The sequence below is a fragment of the Myotis davidii genome, unplaced genomic scaffold (assembly GCF_000327345.1).
Source record: "Myotis davidii unplaced genomic scaffold, ASM32734v1 scaffold299, whole genome shotgun sequence".
In the NCBI taxonomy this organism is placed as follows: Eukaryota; Metazoa; Chordata; class Mammalia; order Chiroptera; family Vespertilionidae; genus Myotis; species Myotis davidii.
In genome coordinates, this window is record NW_006293088.1 from 3,231,690 (window position 1) to 3,249,558 (window position 17,869).

The 17,869-nt window shown below is 53.5% G+C and overlaps 1 protein-coding gene across 1 annotated transcript in view; it reads right to left on the reverse strand.

Moving 5' to 3' along the window:
* The window catches only part of FHAD1 (forkhead-associated (FHA) phosphopeptide binding domain 1), a 93,319-nt gene that overhangs the window by 60,425 nt on the left and 15,025 nt on the right, over positions 1-17,869 (reverse strand). Inside the window, 7 exon segments of the mRNA XM_015565934.1 lie at positions 1,172-1,358; positions 2,392-2,539; positions 4,335-4,458; positions 8,342-8,578; positions 11,780-11,889; positions 15,660-15,927; positions 17,421-17,627. Coding sequence (XP_015421420.1) covers positions 1,172-1,358; positions 2,392-2,539; positions 4,335-4,458; positions 8,342-8,578; positions 11,780-11,889; positions 15,660-15,927; positions 17,421-17,627 — 1,281 coding nt within the window.

Sequence of the window (17,869 nt, forward strand, 5' to 3'; positions counted from 1 at the left end):
TTCGGAGGGCAGTTCCGCAACAGGCGGTAAGAGCAGAAAGGTATGTCCTCTTTTTTTAAAAAAATATATTTTTTATTGATTAAGATATTACATATGTGTGGTATGTCCTCTTTTTGACCCAGAAGTCCCTGCCTCAGCAACGTGTCCTGAGGACAATGACTAGAGGAATCGGCGAATCTGTAGATTCAGGGGCGTCTTCTCAGCATTGTTAGCAACATTGAAAAACAAACAAAAAAAACCCCCAAGTGTCCAACCATAGGAGACCGCTTTATTGTATTGTGTACACCCAGGAAAATGCTATGTAGCTTTTAAGACCAAATGATATAAGCTTTTATTTATTAACGCTGGGAAACAGTAAGCATTTACGATTTTTAAATGTGCATGGTATTAATTCACTGTGAGATATGAACACATGATTTATTTACTTCTAGGTGATATATAAAAACAAGACTAGAAGAGTGTACATTAAATATTAATGTTGATTTCTTAGGGTAGCATTCCCTTTCTACGTTATAAAATTTTGCTTTTTAATGCCATCTACTTATTTTTCTAAAATCAACACTATGACAGACATAATTTAAACAACATGCACCCCGATGTTCATGGGAGCGACTCCCCTGGTGAGGAGCCTACGTGCTGGTGTCAGCACGGGCTGGAGCAGAAGGAGCCCTCATCCCAAGGTCAAGGAGGAAGGGGAAATGGGGGTCAGGAAGTAGACTAGCCTGACAGGCGCTGTTTTTCCATTTTTCTCTTACTTAGCAACAGTGTACACACATCCCTCCCCAGCACACACACGCGTGTGTGCACACACACACACACACACACACACGACGCAAAGCTGATCACAGGCGCCTAGGACGTCAATGTGCTGGGAAGAAACAGGGCATCCCTCCCCAGCACACACACGCGTGTGTGCGCGCACACACACACACACACACACACACACGACGCAAAGCTGATCACAGGCGCCTAGGACGTCAATGTGCTGGGAAGAAACAGGCAGGAGCTTGGCGGGGCGGCCGACTGGGGGCAGAGGCAGAGGACAGAGTTAAAACCAGCCTCCCACTCCTCAGAAAAAGAGTTTGTTGTCCCCATTTCACAGATGGAGAAATGGAGGCCAGCTAAGTTACAATAGAAGCAAGCTCTGGGGTTGGACCCTGGCCTGTCTGACCCCGAAGCCTGATCGGGCTCTGCCATTCGCCAGCTCCAAACTGGGCCTCGTGCTAAGCACCAGAAGTTCCGTCTGCCTTGTCTCTGGGACATCACGGTCTGTTCCTGCCTGGCAGACGGCGCCCGTGCAGATGGCACCCGCGCAGACGGCACCCACGCAGACATCGCCGGCTGACCAGGCAGCCGCCCTGAATCAGAGTTGCCTGCCGAGATGAAAGCTATGAGGTTTTACCTTGACTCATCGAAACAGACAAGTCATACAAACACCATGAAATCTTACCGTCAGATGAGGATTTGAAGGCAAAGTTAGTAAACAGTCAGTTCCATCCACAAAGCGCTTACCGTGCCTACAGGCTCATCCTACCCAGAGGCGTTCTCACCCACACTGAAGGCCAAGGGCCGGAGTGAGGGTCACATGTCTGCATCCGGACCCTCAGACGTTCTGCTGTGAAGGCGGCTGTGGAAACCGTGGTGACAGGGCCGCGGGGAAGCCCGTGCGTGCGGCCCCCTGGCCCGCGGAGAGAGCCTGCTCTGCCTTAAAGTTAAGCCCCGCAGCGGCAGGGCACGCTACGTAGTCACATCTCACGCTGGAGTCATACCGCTCACGTTTAAAAATCTTAAATGCTTCTTGTTTTCCCAGTTCATAGACAAAAGCTTTCATCATTGGTCTTAAGAGCTACGTAGTATTTCCTGGGTGTACACATTACAATAAAGCCGTCTCCTGCTGTTGGACACTCCAGGTGTTGGTTGTTGGGATTCAACAAACTAACCTGTAATAGGCGTTAGAAAACGTATGCTGGATTCGAAAATACCTCGTTTATTCTGAGTCATAAAAATGCACTCTTATATATGTATGTATTTTTATTGATTTTAGAGAGGAGGGGAGAGGGAGAGAAAGGTAGAAACATCAATGATGAAAGTCAGCATCCCCCCCCCCCCCCCCCCCCGGAGATTGAGCCCACAACCTGGGCACGTACCCTGACCAGGAATCGAACCAGGACCTTCTGGTTCATAGGTCGATGCTCAACCACTGAGCTATGTGGGCTGGGGACACAAATGTGTTTTATGAAAAGCTGCGAGGAACCTGGTCCCCAGCTTCCAGTCCTCTCACCACAGCCACCCTCCCTCCTCCCTCATCTCACTGGCCTCATCTCACCAAGGTGTCAGAGGCGGCTGGACGAGTGAGGGAGCCCAGGGGAGCGAGAAGACCAATCTCTTTGCCTGAGAGCGACACTCACTCTGGAGCTGATGGCTTCCAGCTGGAGATCCTTCTCTTTGTTCTCACTTTTCAGTTGGTTCACCTCCTGCCTCAGCTGTTGAACTTCCTCATCCTTGGCTATCACATCTCTTTGCAAAGAGGACACCATCCCTGTGTGAAAAGCAAACAGACCACAACAGACTCACCGAGGTCAAAGAGGCAACAAGGATTCCTGTCATCACCTCTGCTATCAGCCAACATGGACCCCTGAGAATGGGCGGGGCTGTTTGTTACTGCAGCATAACCCTGCGGCTCAGTCTTGGATGTGCACACAGAACACCTGGGATCTTGCTGATGTCTGGGCGGGGGCCCGAGACTCGGGGCGTGACCGATGCTGGCTGTCTGGGGGGACCAAACAAAATGGTATCTGAGAGGCTTGAAGTGTGGCTGAGGCCCGATGAGCAGATATGGGGGGGGGCGGGCGGGCAGGGAGGCAAGGGCTCAGCGAGTTCCTCTCTATATTCCTGATGCTCGGAGCAGTGCCTGGCCCGTACAGGGCGCTCAGCAAATGTCTTAGGATAGTCCAGGTTAGAGGGGAGCATGAGCGGAGGCCTGGCAGGGTGGCATGGGGTAGAGGACGTGGGTGTGAGTGTGCAAAGAGTGAGGCCGTGGAAAAGCCAGCGGTCAGGCTGGCCCTGGGCACAGCACACAGATTCGCACACGGCTCAGCCTATGCTGCGTACGGCACTTGAATAACAACAGCCCCAAGGCGTGGCTCAGTGGTTGAGTGTGGACTTAGGAACCAGGAGGCCAGGGTTCAATTCCTGGTCAGGGCACAGGCCCAGGTTGTGGGTTCGATCCCCAGTGTGGGGTGTGCAGGAGGCAACCCATCGATGATTCTCTCTCATCACTGATGTTCCTAACTCTCTCCCTTTGCCTTCTTCTCTGAAGTCAATAAAAATGTTAAAAGAATAATAGCCCCGCCCCAGACTCAATGCCTGCTTCTCTCCCTCCCTTTTTCCTGGTGACTGACCATGCTCTTCAGTCTCTAGGCATCTCATTTTCTGCTTAAAAAACTCCAATGGCTTCACAGCGCCCTTAGAACGAGATCCAGACTCCTCCCTGAGAGCTAGGCCTGCCTCCCGCCTGACCATGCCCATCCCCAGGGGCCCTGGTTCCACCACTCCAGCCCCATGGGCTTCCGCGCCCCCCACCCGGCCAGCTCGCCCAGCCTCGGGGCCTCTGCACGGTGCTCTCTGCTCTTCCTTCACCTCCTCCGAGACCTGTCCTGCCCACCCACGAAGCTCTTCTCCCTCTGCTTCACCCCCTGAAGCACTCTGCCACCACGTTGCCCAGTTTTCTCTGAAATGGGCTGGTTTATTCACGTTCACTTCTTTTTGTCCGTCACCCACTCCCAGATGTGAGCCCCGTGAGTTCAGAGACCGGACGCTTGGCTCTCTCCCCAGCCTCAGGACAGGTCCTGGCACCTAGTAGGCGCTCAGTAAACGCATGGAAGGAATGAAGGAGCCTGGGTTAAGAGTCCTGTGCCCTGGCCCAGGCACTGGCTGCCCCTCCTCCACCCTGGGCTTTGGGGTAGGACCACCCCGTCAGTCAATTAGAAGAACATCCTCACTCAGCCCTCGTGTTAAAGCCGTGGCCCCACGGGGCCCACATTCCAGCTTGTGTCCAGGGCCAGGTGGCTTACGGAGCTGCCCCAGCCCCACGGCGCCCCGCGTTCTCATGGGGAGCCCAGGGCTCAGCAGACCTTCCAGCTAAGAGGTCACATTCACTCAAATATTTAGCAGGCCCCGCCCCAGGACCTGGATGGCAATAAGCCTCCCTCAGGGGCAATCGGGAATCCACTGACCCCCCTGCCGAAGGCCCGCCCCCCGGAGGAGGGGCAGCGGCTGTGGCCCTGGGATGAGCGGAGGGGGCAGTCCTGGGGCCCGAGCCCGGGAGAGCGCACCTGACGTGATGGCGTTGTCCCTCCTCAAGTTCTCGCCCTCGCTCTTCAGGGAGGTAATCTCCAAGTTCCTCTCGGACAGGGTGTGGCACAGCACCTGGCTGTAGCCCTGCTGCAGGGCGCTGACCTGCGGGCGGAGGCAGGACAGTCAGAGAGGCCGCCCAGGTCAAGGGGTCACCTGATCCTGGGTTGGGCTGTGGGGGAAACGCCTGCTTTTCGCTGTTAAAAGCACGGGAGAGGATTGTTCCTTCAGTGCCACCGTTTGCTGTGCTATCTTTGTGCACACACAGGGGCCCGGGCACGGCTGCCACCGGGATAGCTGATCCCCCAATGTGCCTGCCTTGACCTTTGAACTCTCAGCCATCTATAGACCAGCCCTTGGTTCCAGATCATCCGCAGCCCTGGATGTGGAGGAAAATTCAGGAGAGGGAAGCAGGTTACAGAATTCCCTCCAATGGTCGTAACAAGGGTGTGTAGGTCACAGAGCATGCCAGAGCTTCCTGAGCCTGTTCTCACGTGCTACTTCTTCTTCTTTTTTTTAAAAAAAAACCACATATTTTTATTGATTTCAGAGAGGAAGGGAGAGGGAGAGATAGAAACATCATTGATAGGAGAGGATCATCGATTAGCTGCCTCCTGCACGCCCCCTCCTGGGGATCAAACCCACCACTTGGGTACATACTCTGCCCAGGAATGGAACTGTGACCTCCTGGTTCATAGGGTGACGTCCAACCCCTGAGCCACGCCGGCTGGCACAGATGCTACTTCTTGACAGCTCGTCGCAGCGTCACTGAAGGCTGGCGTCTCATGACAGTTGCCATTTTGCAAGTGAGCATGAGGCTCAGAGAGGCGAGGTCGCTGGCGCCGGGCCACACCGCCGGTCAGAGCTGGAATTAGGACTCACATCTCGGCTTTAGCTCCAGTTCTGCCCGCCCTGTCCCACGGCTCTAGGAACCCGCACGACAAGCCAGAGGCTATGAAGCCTCGCGTGGCCTCGGGGCCAGCCTGCGACCTTCAAATCCGGTCTCTGCCACTTCCAGGCCGTGGGAACACGGGGAGGACACCCAACCTTGCTTCCTTTTTCATTCTGCAAGTGGGGTGATGGGAGGCCCAATCTGGTAGTATTGTGAGAATCTATACTAATAAAAGGGTAATATGCTAATTAGACCAGACATCTTCCAGATGACCTTCCGGACATCCTTCCAGACAAAAGCCATGCTGGCGGGGATAAGGCAGAGCGTCGACCTATGAACCGGGAGGTCACACTTCGATTCCTGGTTGGGGCACATGCCCAGGTTGTGGGCTCCATCCCCAGTGGGGGGTGTGCAGGAGGCAGCTGATTAATGATTCTCTATCATTGATGTTTTTTTCTCTCTCTCCCTCTCCTTTCCTCTCTGAAATCAATAAAAATATATTTTTAGAAAAAGAGCAAATACATGAATCCTAGGTAATGGTCCTATGCTGTAAGCATAGCAAAAAAAATGATGTGGGTGGGGTAAGCTCACATAATGTGGTGAGAGCCTCGCCACCAGATGGCGCTCACAACCTTTTATTCTCGGTTTTGGTCTCAGAAAAATCTAGTCATTATTTCTCAGCTAGAATTAACTGGACCATCAAGGTTTCCTTTCATTTTCTGACCCATTTCCTGCACCATCTGTGACATTTGGGGCAGTAACATTTACTTTTTCCCTGGGGGCATCTGAAACATGCAACTTTTCCATACAGGGCATTTGGAATAATTTATTTTAAAAAGTATCTAGCTCTTCTCAGCTTAATGCTTTTATTTGCATGATACCAGAGGCACGACAGAAACTTCCAGAAGGGATGGGAAAACACCCTCCCCCAAAGACTCCAGTGCTTCCGACAGATATAAAATATTTCATCCGAAGCATCAGAGCTTCAGGGTTTCAGATTGTGGGAAAACTCCAAACAGTCTTCAAACCCCTTTATTTCTTTCACAACCAAAATAAATGTCCGTATTGTCTGTAACCGGCAAAAGCACCAGGCAACTGAGCATCTGTCCTGCTGTGCCACGAAGCAGGCACCACGAGAGCGGCCACAGGGCCGGGTGGAGCTGGGTGGGGGTGGGGGGGTTCCGAGACAACGACCCGACCTGCGGCTGGTTGGTAGAGGCTGCAGGAGCTTGGTGACATCGCAGGCTGAAGATCTTTGAGGGCAGATCCTTGCGCACATACTGGGGCGGGGGGAGGGGAGGCTCAGGGAGAATATAAAACAATCAGACCAATAGGCCAACCTGCCATGTGCCGTGGGCCGTGGACCGTGGACTTCCGGCCGAAGGTCCTGCAGGCAATAGAATGTCTAAGAAACTAACATACGAATGGGTGAACCTCGATTTGAGTTCAAACCCGCTGCGGCCTCTTGTTCAGAGATGTCTTGTTCTAAATGTTCTCCTTCAGTTGTAAGAGAAGATCAGGGGAGGGAGGCAGGCCACAGGAGGATGAGTCGGTGTGATTATTTCTAGGTCATTTCTTTCTTGTTTTAAAAAACCTTTTCCAGATATCACTAGCCACTTTAAACAACACTTAACTGTGACCTGCCAGCAGCCAAAGATTTGTGGGAATTGCACAATTAGATGTCAAGTACATTTCGACGAGAACAAAGGTGTGTGGGGAATGTTCATCCTCGTCCACGTACCTGGACAAGACGTGCCCCTTCTGCTCGGGAAAGCGGTGGAATGGGACAGTAACTGAAGGGCTGCTGCTCCACCCAACGGCCAGATTGGGTTCAGAAAAGAAAGACGCTCACGACGAGCCAGCTGCAGGCCAGGCAACTGTGTGCCGAGGCCGCTCCTGCGGGACCAGCTACTGACACTGGCTTTTCATAAACGGGTCTGAAGAGAGTCATTTGCTCGTTTAGACGTCAGAGCCTGTCTGTGTTTCCTTGGCTTTCTGTCTCCCTCACGGGAATGCAGTCGGGAGGAGGCAAGGGTCAGGTCTGCCTTGTTCTTTGCTGAATTCCCAGAGCCTGGGAGAGGGCATGGCACGAGGTAGGCGCCCCTCAAATATTTATTTGAGCGAATGAATGAATGAGTGAATGAACAGACACGGGCCTATCTGAGTAATGAAGGTCACAGGGTCTAGTCTTTGCCCTCCTGGAGCTCACAGTCTCCTGTGAGAATCTCCTGGGTCCACCACACAACCTATTCCTTTTCTAGGCACCCCGTCTGGGCCTGAGGCTGCGCCCCTTACGTTGGTTACGGAAGAGAAAGGCAGTGACGGGGCCAGAGAGCAGGGGCCCCGTGCCTGACCCAGGTTCTAAGCCGCACTGTGCACCGGGGCCAGCACTCATTAGCGGCCAATTTCTTCTCTTCAGTCACCTTTGTTGAGATGTAATTTATGTGTACAATCTGTGGACAACTTTACAGTAGTCCTTAAAAAAACAAACGGGATCTGGTTTGGAAAGAGAGAACATGACTGGTGCTTCCAGGAATGCTGGGTGGAGGATTTTTGTTTGATGGAATTCCCCACGAGTGAGCCAGCAGCTACCCTCGGGTGTTGGCAAAGGCCTCAGGGTTTGGCACGCTGGGGTTCCGTGCCCCCCTGTCCAGCTCACTGTCCATGGCTCTTTCTGGGGCTGGGTGGGGCTGGGAGGTGGGGGGAGAGGTGGTCCCTGAAGCGGCAGAGTTGGGTGGAAATATCAAGTGGGGTGAGAGCCTGGGGTCGGCCGAGAGTTCAAATCGTGCGGCCCTCGCCCCCTGGCTGTGCAGCTGTGCCGCGTGGCCGGCGTCTCTGAGCCTGCCCCGGTCTCCTGTCTGCAGGATGGAACGTGTCGGAGGACTGGGAGGTTACAAACTAAAGCCTTGCACCAGTTCTTGCACATAGTAGGTGCTTAGTCAAAGTGAGTATGGTTCTTATCAGGCTGGAAACCTGCCAAGCTCTCACCCCTGGGACTTGTGCTCTGGCCCACCACGGGCGCTGACCCCCCCCCCCGAGAGCCGTCACCCTGCGTCCTGACCCGGTCCTCGCTGGGGGACGGTCTCAGAGTCCTACCTGGCTTTTCAGGCTCTGGATCTCTCTCTGCTTGGCGGCGATGTCCTCGTCCAGCCCCGGGCACTTCTGCGAGGCGCCCCGCTGGCCCCTGGGGAAGGTGGTCTCCGACAGCAGCGTCTGACTCAGGCTGGCCAGCTCGTCCTGCAGGTTCGCGATCACCGCGTCTTTGTACTTGGATTCGAGCTCGAAGTCCGAGAGGCGGCTGACCTCTCTTCCCAGCAGCAGGATGATTTCATCCTGGGGGGCGGGGGGCGGGCAGATGGCAGGTTACTGGGTGCGGGCCTGGGGGCAAGGTTACGCCCATTAACAACGATATAGGAAACGTGTGATGTAATTCTTTTAGGAAGAGCAGAGTGGGCGGGGGGATGGGGGTGGGGGGGAGAGGCAGGCCTGCAAGGCTCGCTCTGTCACTTGGAAAACCTCACGGAGACCCGAGTTTGGTTGAAATGAGCCACTTGTGTCTGGTCCAGTGATGGCGAACCTATGACACGCGTGTCAGAGGTGACACGCAAACTCATTTTTTTGGTTGATTTTTCTTGTTAAATGGCATTTAAATATACAAAATAAATATCAAAAATATAAGCCTTTGTTTTACTATGGCTGCAAAGATCAAAACATTTCTCTATGTGACACGGCACCAGAGTTAAGTTAGGGCTTTTCAAAATGCTGACACGCTGAGCTCCAAAGGTTCGCCGTCACTGGTGTAGGCTCCTGTAAGTGGACCCTGTGCCTCAGGCACTAACGCTTTCCCTTCCCCTAAAGTTAGACGTTCACGTTGAGCACAACCCTCCCTGCTGGGAACTTTGGCTGCTAGAGCGTTTATCATATTTATTAAATTGCATCACGCTCAGCCCAGTACCCGGGGGACCTAGGAAAGGTAGCTAGGGAAGCGGCATTCTATTCAACCACGCTCTGCTTAGAACGAGGACTAGTTTTTAACTTCAGAAAAGTTAATATATTCTGACACGTTTCCTTTCTCTCTCCACGCTGCGGGTACGACTGCCTGCCCCTTCTGGTTGTTCACGTAAAAATGTCTCCCAGGAAACCGGACCTGGAAAGTAAATGAGGCAGGAGCCAGGCGTTCTGTGTGAGGGCGCGTGCGCACCCTGGCCTGGAAAACAAGCCTCTGGCCGACTTCCCCACAGGTGTGTTCACCCCGTCCCCTCTCTCGGAGAGAAAGAGTCCTGCAGCCAAATAATTTGTGGTTCCCCTGAAAGGAAAAAAAAATCCCCCAAACTCGCCACTAGACGTCATCGTTACACTATCAGAAAGACTGAAGAAAAGAAAAAAAAAAGAAGCCCAGATGCATTCTCAAATGCAGCTATAGAATTTCCGCCTTGAAGGAATTCCTGCTCTTCCAACAATTTCCTATCGGTTGGAAGGAGCTAAGTGGGCAGTTTCCAGGCCGGCTCGCTGCCTGGGGAGCTGTCCGATCAGCCTCACGACCTCCCCGTCCCCTGACCTGGGGAAGGACAGCCTGCCTGGCACTGCCAGCTGCTGCCAAGGGTCTCCGAAAATGCTTGTGGCAAAATGTCAAGGGACGGGCATCAAACGTCCTGTACCCCTGGGCAGCCTCCCAAAGCCTCCATGCTCAGCCAGTATTCGTGCAACACGCATTAATTGAGCAGCTACTATGTGCCAGGCCCCGTGCTGGGCGCTGGAGTACAAAGAAGCCTGCAGGGTGTGATGCCCAGCTGTGGTTTCTGCCTTCCTGGGGAGGACCCTGTCCCTTCCTAGAGGGAGCGTTCCCCCTTCCACGGGGCCCTGGTCAGACTGGAAATCCCGTGCCCTGCTCCTTTCTGTCCCGCCTCCCCACATGCATGTGACTCGGGCTGGTCCGTCAGAGTTTCCTCAGAGATTTCACGTGTCAATTGCAGAGGGAAAGGGTCTTGACTCCTTTGGGGTCCTAACTGCAAAGGCACAGGCTTGGTTGCTTGCGTTTGTTTTTCCCACACGTGCAGCCAGCCTGCTGCCGAAAGCCAGACTCTGAGGGAAACGGGAGACGGCCAGAGGGACTGTTCTGAGGACATCACTGGAGCCCCCGGATCTCACCAGGCCTGAAGCCAGCGGCCTTCACACCTCCAGCAGCAGGAGCCGACAGTGGCTCCCTGTTGTTTGGCGTAAGCTAATTTGTTCATTGTTATCGTACTCGAAGGAGTCCTGGCAAGTCAGGGCATCAGTGACTCACAAATAGGAAAATCTATCAATGTGGTTACGCTGTATTTCCAGTCTGACAACTGGGGTGGACTGGAAAATGGCTACAGATGCTTGGCAGCTTTGCCATCAAGTGGTGGAGTCTGTTTCCCCACCCTCTCAACCGAGGCTGGCCTGCCACTTGCTGTGACCAACTGAATACGGTGGAAGTGACGTTGGGCCATCTCTATGCAAGTTCTTTAAAAAAAAATTTTTTTTTTATTGATTTACTTTTTTAGAGAGAAAATCATCAACCTGATGTTCCATCTATTCACATATTATCTCTATGCAAGTTCTTAAGGCCACTGGCTGACTGTGGTTACATGAGTGAGGCCAGGGGACAGCAGCAGAGGAACCTTCCGGGGCAACCCCCAGATTCTGGGAAATAATAAATGGCTGTTTTAAGCCACTACGTTTTGGGTGGCTTGTTACACGGCAGTAGGTAACGGATACAGCGCCCGAGCCTGGCTTCTCACCTTACGGCCACATTTCTCAAAGCCTGGTCTCGGGACACCTGTGTCAGAACCTCTAGTATCTAACCAGAACCCTGGGGGCGCCCCTCCTCCCAGACTCTGAGAAGGGCTGCCGGCTCAGGCCCTGCGCCTCCGGAAAGCAAGGTGCCCTATGACCTGCCTCTTGTCGGATAATGTCCAGTTGTGTCTAAGGGAGAAATCCGCGGGACCCTCCCCAGGACAGCTGGAGTTCACCTGTTCAGGCCTCGGACCCTGTTCCACACTATAAACCTCTCTGGTTCTCTCTTCGCTCTCAGTCCTCTCTGACCCCAGTGCTCACCTCTCCCTGCCAGGAAATGTGTTTCCCCACCGTCCATCCTCCTGGTTGACCAGTTACTAGGGGAGAGTTGGAAGGACCAGCCTAGAGGTTAACCAGACCTAGGTTTGAATTCCAACTCTGCCCCTCACCCTGGGCAACCTTGGGAAAGTTACTTAACCTCTCTTAGCGTCAGTTCCCTCATCCGTAAAGTGAGGGTGAAAGGATCTATTTGGAAGGTGGTGAAGATGTACAAGCTCAGTGCATGTTGAGTGCCCAGGACACGGCCCAGCGCACAGTAGGTGCTCAACACATTGTGGTTGTAGGTGATGTGCCTTGGGACCAAAGGAGCAGTTCCCAAAGAGCTGGCTGAGCGTCCTGGGGGAGGAAGAGGTGGTTTCTGGGACAAGAGGCAGGGGCAGTCCCTCCGCGGCCCTGCTTGCTGCCGGGGCCCGTCCTTCCCCTTTGACCCCTCACCTTGTCCTGCTGGGCCAGGTCCGGGTCCACATAAAACTCCCCGGGAGGGGCTGCCCCGGGCACGCCCTCAGCCACCGATTGTTCCAGCAGCTCCGCGGCGCTGGCCCACACTAGCGCAAGGGCAACAGAGAGCACAGGGGAGGTTCTGAGCTTCCCTAAGGTCTTAGAGAAGCTTTCAGATTCCCCCTCACATCCATTTCCCGCTGAGATGTACATCTCATGTCATTAAACAATGACAGAGCGGTGTGTACGTTCCTTGCAAAACAATGGAAGCAGCAGACACGTGTTAGAAAGGGGAAGGGCCGCCTCATTCCTCTTCCCGGGCATTAACTGCTGATTCACGTGGATGAGTCTCTTTCCAGACTTTTTCCGACGCCGCAAAAGAGCCGATGACCTCAGGCAGGTCATTACTCTCTCTAAACCTTAGTTTCCACAGACATCATCTAGGGATGCTAACAGCCTCGGTTATACAGGGCTGAGGATGACATGAAATAACCATGTAGAGCTGGGGTTGGCAAACCACGGACCTAGGGACAAATCTGGCCCTCCGCTTGTTTTTGTAAATAAAGTTTTATTGGAACACAGCCGCAGTCATTCATTCTGTGGCTGAACCCAGCTACAATGGCAGAGTTGAGTAGTAGCAATGGAGACCTTCTAGCCAACAAAGACTGAAATATTTGCTATCTGGCTCCTTACAGGAAAGTGTCTGCCACAGAGCTAGAGCACTGAGCACTAAATGCTGGTTATTTTTATTGCAATAAATAAAAACATAAAAAATACATGTTTCAATTGCAGAGATTTTTTTTTCACCTGACAGTGTATCACGAAGCCCTTCCCATGTCAGTATTTATGGAGATACTGCCTTCTTTTCACAGTAGCATTGTATCCACTCATTGCACAAGGGTCCCCAAACATATTTAGCTAGAACCCACTTGATAGATGTTTGGTTTCCTGACTTTTTCTCTTATTAACTCAAAATGACAGGGGCTGTTGAAATGACTCCGAGGGGCTCTGACACAGTTTTGTTTGGGGGCCCCACTTTATCGAACGTATCAGGCTGGGGAAGTGCATTCACATGGACACTGAGTACACTTTTTGGTGTGGAAACTTTTGAAGGGCTTTCTGTAATTCTGCGTTTGAGCTCGCTCGGCTCTGAGCACTGCATTTTACGTTTCCAACTGACTACGATTTCTGGGTGCATTCTTGTCTTTTTGTGAAGTGGTCAATTGAACCAATTCTTTTCAAGGGCAATGAAACATTCATGGTGTTGACACTAACCATGAATGAAGTACGCACTGTCACACCCGTGGACGTCCATTCATTCACGCATTCATTCTGATCCCGCACTTTTATTTGTGCATCTTAGAGCCGATGACTCCCCCCCAGGTCTCAGACAAGCGGAGCCCCGCTCAGCTACGTCCAAGGTGCTTTCCCTGTGCTGGCAAACACGGCCGAAGTCCGACACCCTCTGGTGCAGCTGGACCTCGGGTCACGTCCCTGCCCTGCCCAGCCCTGGCCATCACTTCTCATTCTTACATGGTCTCAAGCCATGTTCCTCTGGGAGCACACCCGTCAGCCACACTGACCACCCCTCGCACTCGCCCCCCGCCCCCAACATGGCCCTCAGGGTCCCTTCCACCCTGTTCCTCCCCTACGTTCTCAGCGAATGTCACTTGCCCGTCCGCACTCGGCGTGAGTCTCCCTCCCTCTGGGACACCGTCCTGATCCCCCGATTAAGCCAGGTCCTTCAGGCGTGAGCTCTCGGGGCACCGGTACCTCTCCTGCCTGGAGTTGTCACTTTACGGATGTCGTTCTGTGATCCCTCTGTTAATGTCAGTCTCCCTGGCTATGGGGTTGGGGACCATGTCTCAGTTTGTGGCCCTCAACATGAGTTTACTTATCCCATCTGACAGATGTGCAAAATGGGGCACAGAGAGAGAAACCCCTGCCCACGCCCACACAGCTAGAGAGAGGTCAGTCCCCAGGGCGAACCTCCGCCTGTCTCTTCACTCACAAAGAAGAGGCGTTCGGACGCCTGGCTAAGCTTCTATCGGCAGGAAGCAGAGGACGCTACTTAGCAGCACACGGGTGAGACCTTTTGTGGGAAAGGTCGGATGGCTTCAAGGGCAGAGCTAGTGGACCAGAGTGTAGAGCCAAGAGCCACAGACAGTCATTTCTGGGCAAGAGTAGGACCGGGGCCGAATCAAGAAACTTCCAGCACCTTCCCGGCTGGATTTCCGAATTGCTACAGACCAGGGGCTCTGGTGCATTCCCTGTTTTGCTCCTTTTTGAACAAGAGGAGTGTCCGTAGCAGCTATGCTACGTCCATGGAGGGTGTGTCTCTGTGGGTCACAGGTCTTCAGATTGCTGGGAACAGTATTCGAGCTGAACTTAAGAAACATACTTTTTTTTTTTGCTTTAGGATGCTACATTTTGAGAGCATTTTAATGCAACAATTGATAACTAATACACATTGCATGTTAATTTTACATCAAAAAGACAAAAACTGATGAGCTCTAATTAATGATATCTATCCTAAAATATTGAGGGGGAAGACTACAGCTATGTGCAGTGTACTTTGAAATGTATCAAAATAGAGGGTGGATTAATGCATAAGGAGGAGGATGGATAGAACTATGGATATGTAATGAAGAGTACAGAAAAGCGGGAATGGTAGAATTAGATGGGGGTTATCTGAGATATTACTTTTACTTGGCCGTATGTTTGAGATTTTTCATATTAAATGATTGGGGGGGAGATGGCTGAGTAATTTCTTGACTTGGGTGGTAGGTACATGAGGGTTCCTCTGGTGATGACAATGATGATGATGTAAACTGAAGAGATAGATTTTATTTACTCCTCTGTCTCTATATTTCACAAGAATAACTATTATTTGCGTGGCTGAGCGACCTGGGGGCTCGGAGGGTCTGCGGCTGGGACACAGAGGACAGAGAGTGGGACCAGGACCCAGAGGCCATGACGGAAACCGGGAACCACACCAGGGACTAAGCTGGACCCGCTGCTCTGCAGTGAGGCCGGTGTGGCCGAGAGCAGGGCGACAGACAGGAAGTCCCTCCCCCGCCCCCGGATGCCATGAGGCCTTCCAGGGGGAGCGGGTGAGGGACAGGACCTTGAAGGCTATGTGTCCCCAAAGTGACCGGGCTGTGAGTGACCGTCACTAACATACCAGCCTTAAATTTCGCTAAAAACCATTAGATTAGATTGAGTGTCACCTCTGGGGCAGTAACTTTCCTCCATAAGCCTCAGTCTCCTCTCACCTGCAAAATGGAAATCAACTATTTATTTATTAAAAATATTTTTATTGATTCCATAGAGAAAGGAGAGAGGGAGAGAGAGAGAAAGAGACAGAAACATCAATGATGAGAGAGAATCATGGATCGGCTGCCTTCTGCACGCCTCATACTGGGAATCGAGCCTGCAACCTGGCCATGTGCCCTGACCGGGAATCGAACTGCGATCTCCTGGTTCATAGGCCGATGCTCAACCATTGAGCCACGCCAGCCGGGCGGTAATCAGCTATTTAAAAACCTCCTAAGGCAAGGGCATTTCTGCACATCTGAGTCAACGTGTATACATTTAGATCCTGCTACCCACTCATATATGTGTACACACACACACACACACACTCAGCACAGAGGTACTGGCGTGTGCACGTGGACAGTGCACAGAGTCAGGAGGAACATACACCAAAAGTCCACAGGGGAAATCGGGTGGCGGCTGATCTCTAACTGCTTTCTTAGGATTTTTTCACAGCTGACTATGTTCTACTGTGGAATCAGAGAAAACCAGCAAAAAGCAAGACCCAGCCTCGCGGCTGCAAGCCCCCCTCGAGCCGCCAGGGGGCGTGGCCCGCACCTACCTTGGTTGATGACGGGAGCCTGGGGGGCGCCCTCCACCACGAAGGAGAACATCTTCCCGCAGGCGCTCAGGGGCCGCTGGTGGCAGGCGGGCGGGGCCGTGGTCGGCCTGGGGAAGCCCTGGGACCAGCTCTTCTGCACTGGCGCTGGCCGCACGCCTGGCTGGAAGGGCGTCTGTGGCGGCAAAGGGGCGTGGGTCGGCTGCTCTGTGAACCGAGGTGGCTGTGGTCTGGGCCAAGGTGCCGGACCCCCCATCCACGGGAAGGAGAACTGCAGGGGTAGGCAAGAGGGTCAGGGGGAGTCCTGATGAGCTGGGGCGGCCTCCACCCCCTGTCCCCGCCACATCACGGCAGCCCTCGGTCTCAGCTTGTAAGTCACTTCCCCCAGGAAGCCCTCCCTGACTCTCCCCAAGTTTGGGACAGTGGTCCCACTATGTGTCACACTGCACACGACTGTGCCACTATTTATGGGGGTGGCCTTCCTGCTAGGCACCTTTCCCAGAGGTTCCCACGTGACCCCATTTAATTCACCTGGCGCTCTGAGGAGGCTGAGGCTGAGCAGGACCCGGGGACGGTCCCAAGCTGCTGCGATGTCACCTCTGAGAGGACAGGGGCTCTGGGTCTATCTCACGCAACGCCCGAGAGAAATGTGCTCCCGGGGAGCTCTTGGTTAGGAATGGCTCACGCCGCCTAAGGCATCAGGACGATTCTCCTTGGAAACTCGCTGGGGATGGGGGAGATGGGGGTGGACACAGCGCCCGCCCCTGGGACCCCAGAGACAGTTAGGAGCAAGAGCACACAGGAATCCGCTCTTTGAAAAACGGGCCCTCGAGATATTTGATTAGAGATGAGCTTCAAAGGAATGTGCTGCTCTCACAGGCGGCCCTCGCACAGCACCGAGGCCCCTCCATTAGTCAGAGCCTAGAGCAGCGGTTCTCAACCTGTGGGTCGCGACCCCTTTGGGGGGTGGGCGTTGAACGACCCTTTCACAAGGGTCGCCTAGGTTGCGTTGGTGGTATAGTGGTGAGCATAGCTGCCTTCCACAAGGGTCGCCTAAGACCATCGGAAAACATATAGAATTACATATTGTTTTTGTGATTAATCACTATGCTTTCATTATGTTCAACTTGAAACAATGAAAATACATCCTGCATATCAGATATGTACATGACGATTCATAACAGTAGCAACATGACAGTTATGAAGTAGCGACGGAAATAATGTTATGGTTGGGGGTCACCACAACGTGAAGAACTGTATTAAAGGGTGGCGGCATGAGGAAGGTTGAGAACCACTGGCTTAGGCCCTAGAGGATGTGTGCACCCACATCCCTCAGTCTGGAGCCCCGAGGGTCCCCAGGCCGAGATCGCAAGGCCAGGGAGCTGCAGAGCGCTGAGCTGCCCCAAAGGAAGCAGCCTGCGTTTCCCAGGGCGCACACGGGCTCCCCACCGCCCCCCACCAGCTTCACCTTTTCAGGGAAACTCCAGAGGTTCTGTGCGGGCCACTGCGCAACTCCTGCCTGCAATTCCACCCAATGCCCAGGAGAGGGCGCGAGGACTCGCTCCTCCTGGGATTCCCCCCCCAACCCCACCCCGACCCCTGGGTTGGGTCTGAACCTCACCGGCTCGCATCCCGGCTGCCACGCGTGTGCGCAGCTTGGAACCAGAGCAACGCGCTCAGGACCGGCTCCCCCTGGGCCTCGGGCGGCACAGAAGGCAACACAGCGACCTCTGCCCACCATGCCCCTGCCCCCGCGGGACTCACCGGGGGTGGGATTCCAAGGACGAGTTCGTAGGTCAGCACCTGGGACCCGAACCGCAGGCGGTCTCCGGGCAGCAGCTTCACGGCCACATTCTGAATGTGACAATCGTTGACGAAGGTGCCGTTGCGGGAATTGAAGTCCTGGAGCACGAAGCTGCTCTCGGCCTCATTATATTCAATGAGCGCGTGATGGTTGTCGATGTCCTTAGACTGAAAAGCAGGAGGACAGTCAGGGCCAGGAGGACAGGAAACGAGGACTAGTGAGTGCCCCCCCCCCTCGTCACCCGCCCCCCAGGTGCCTCGCCTGGCTGGCTGGCTGGTCACCACGATGCTCATTCTTTTTTTTTCTTTTTTAAATCTTTATTGTTCAGAATCTTACATTTGTTCCTCTTTTTTTCCCCCCATAACTCCCCTCCTCCCAGTTCCCGCCCCACCCTCACTCCCCCCCCTCA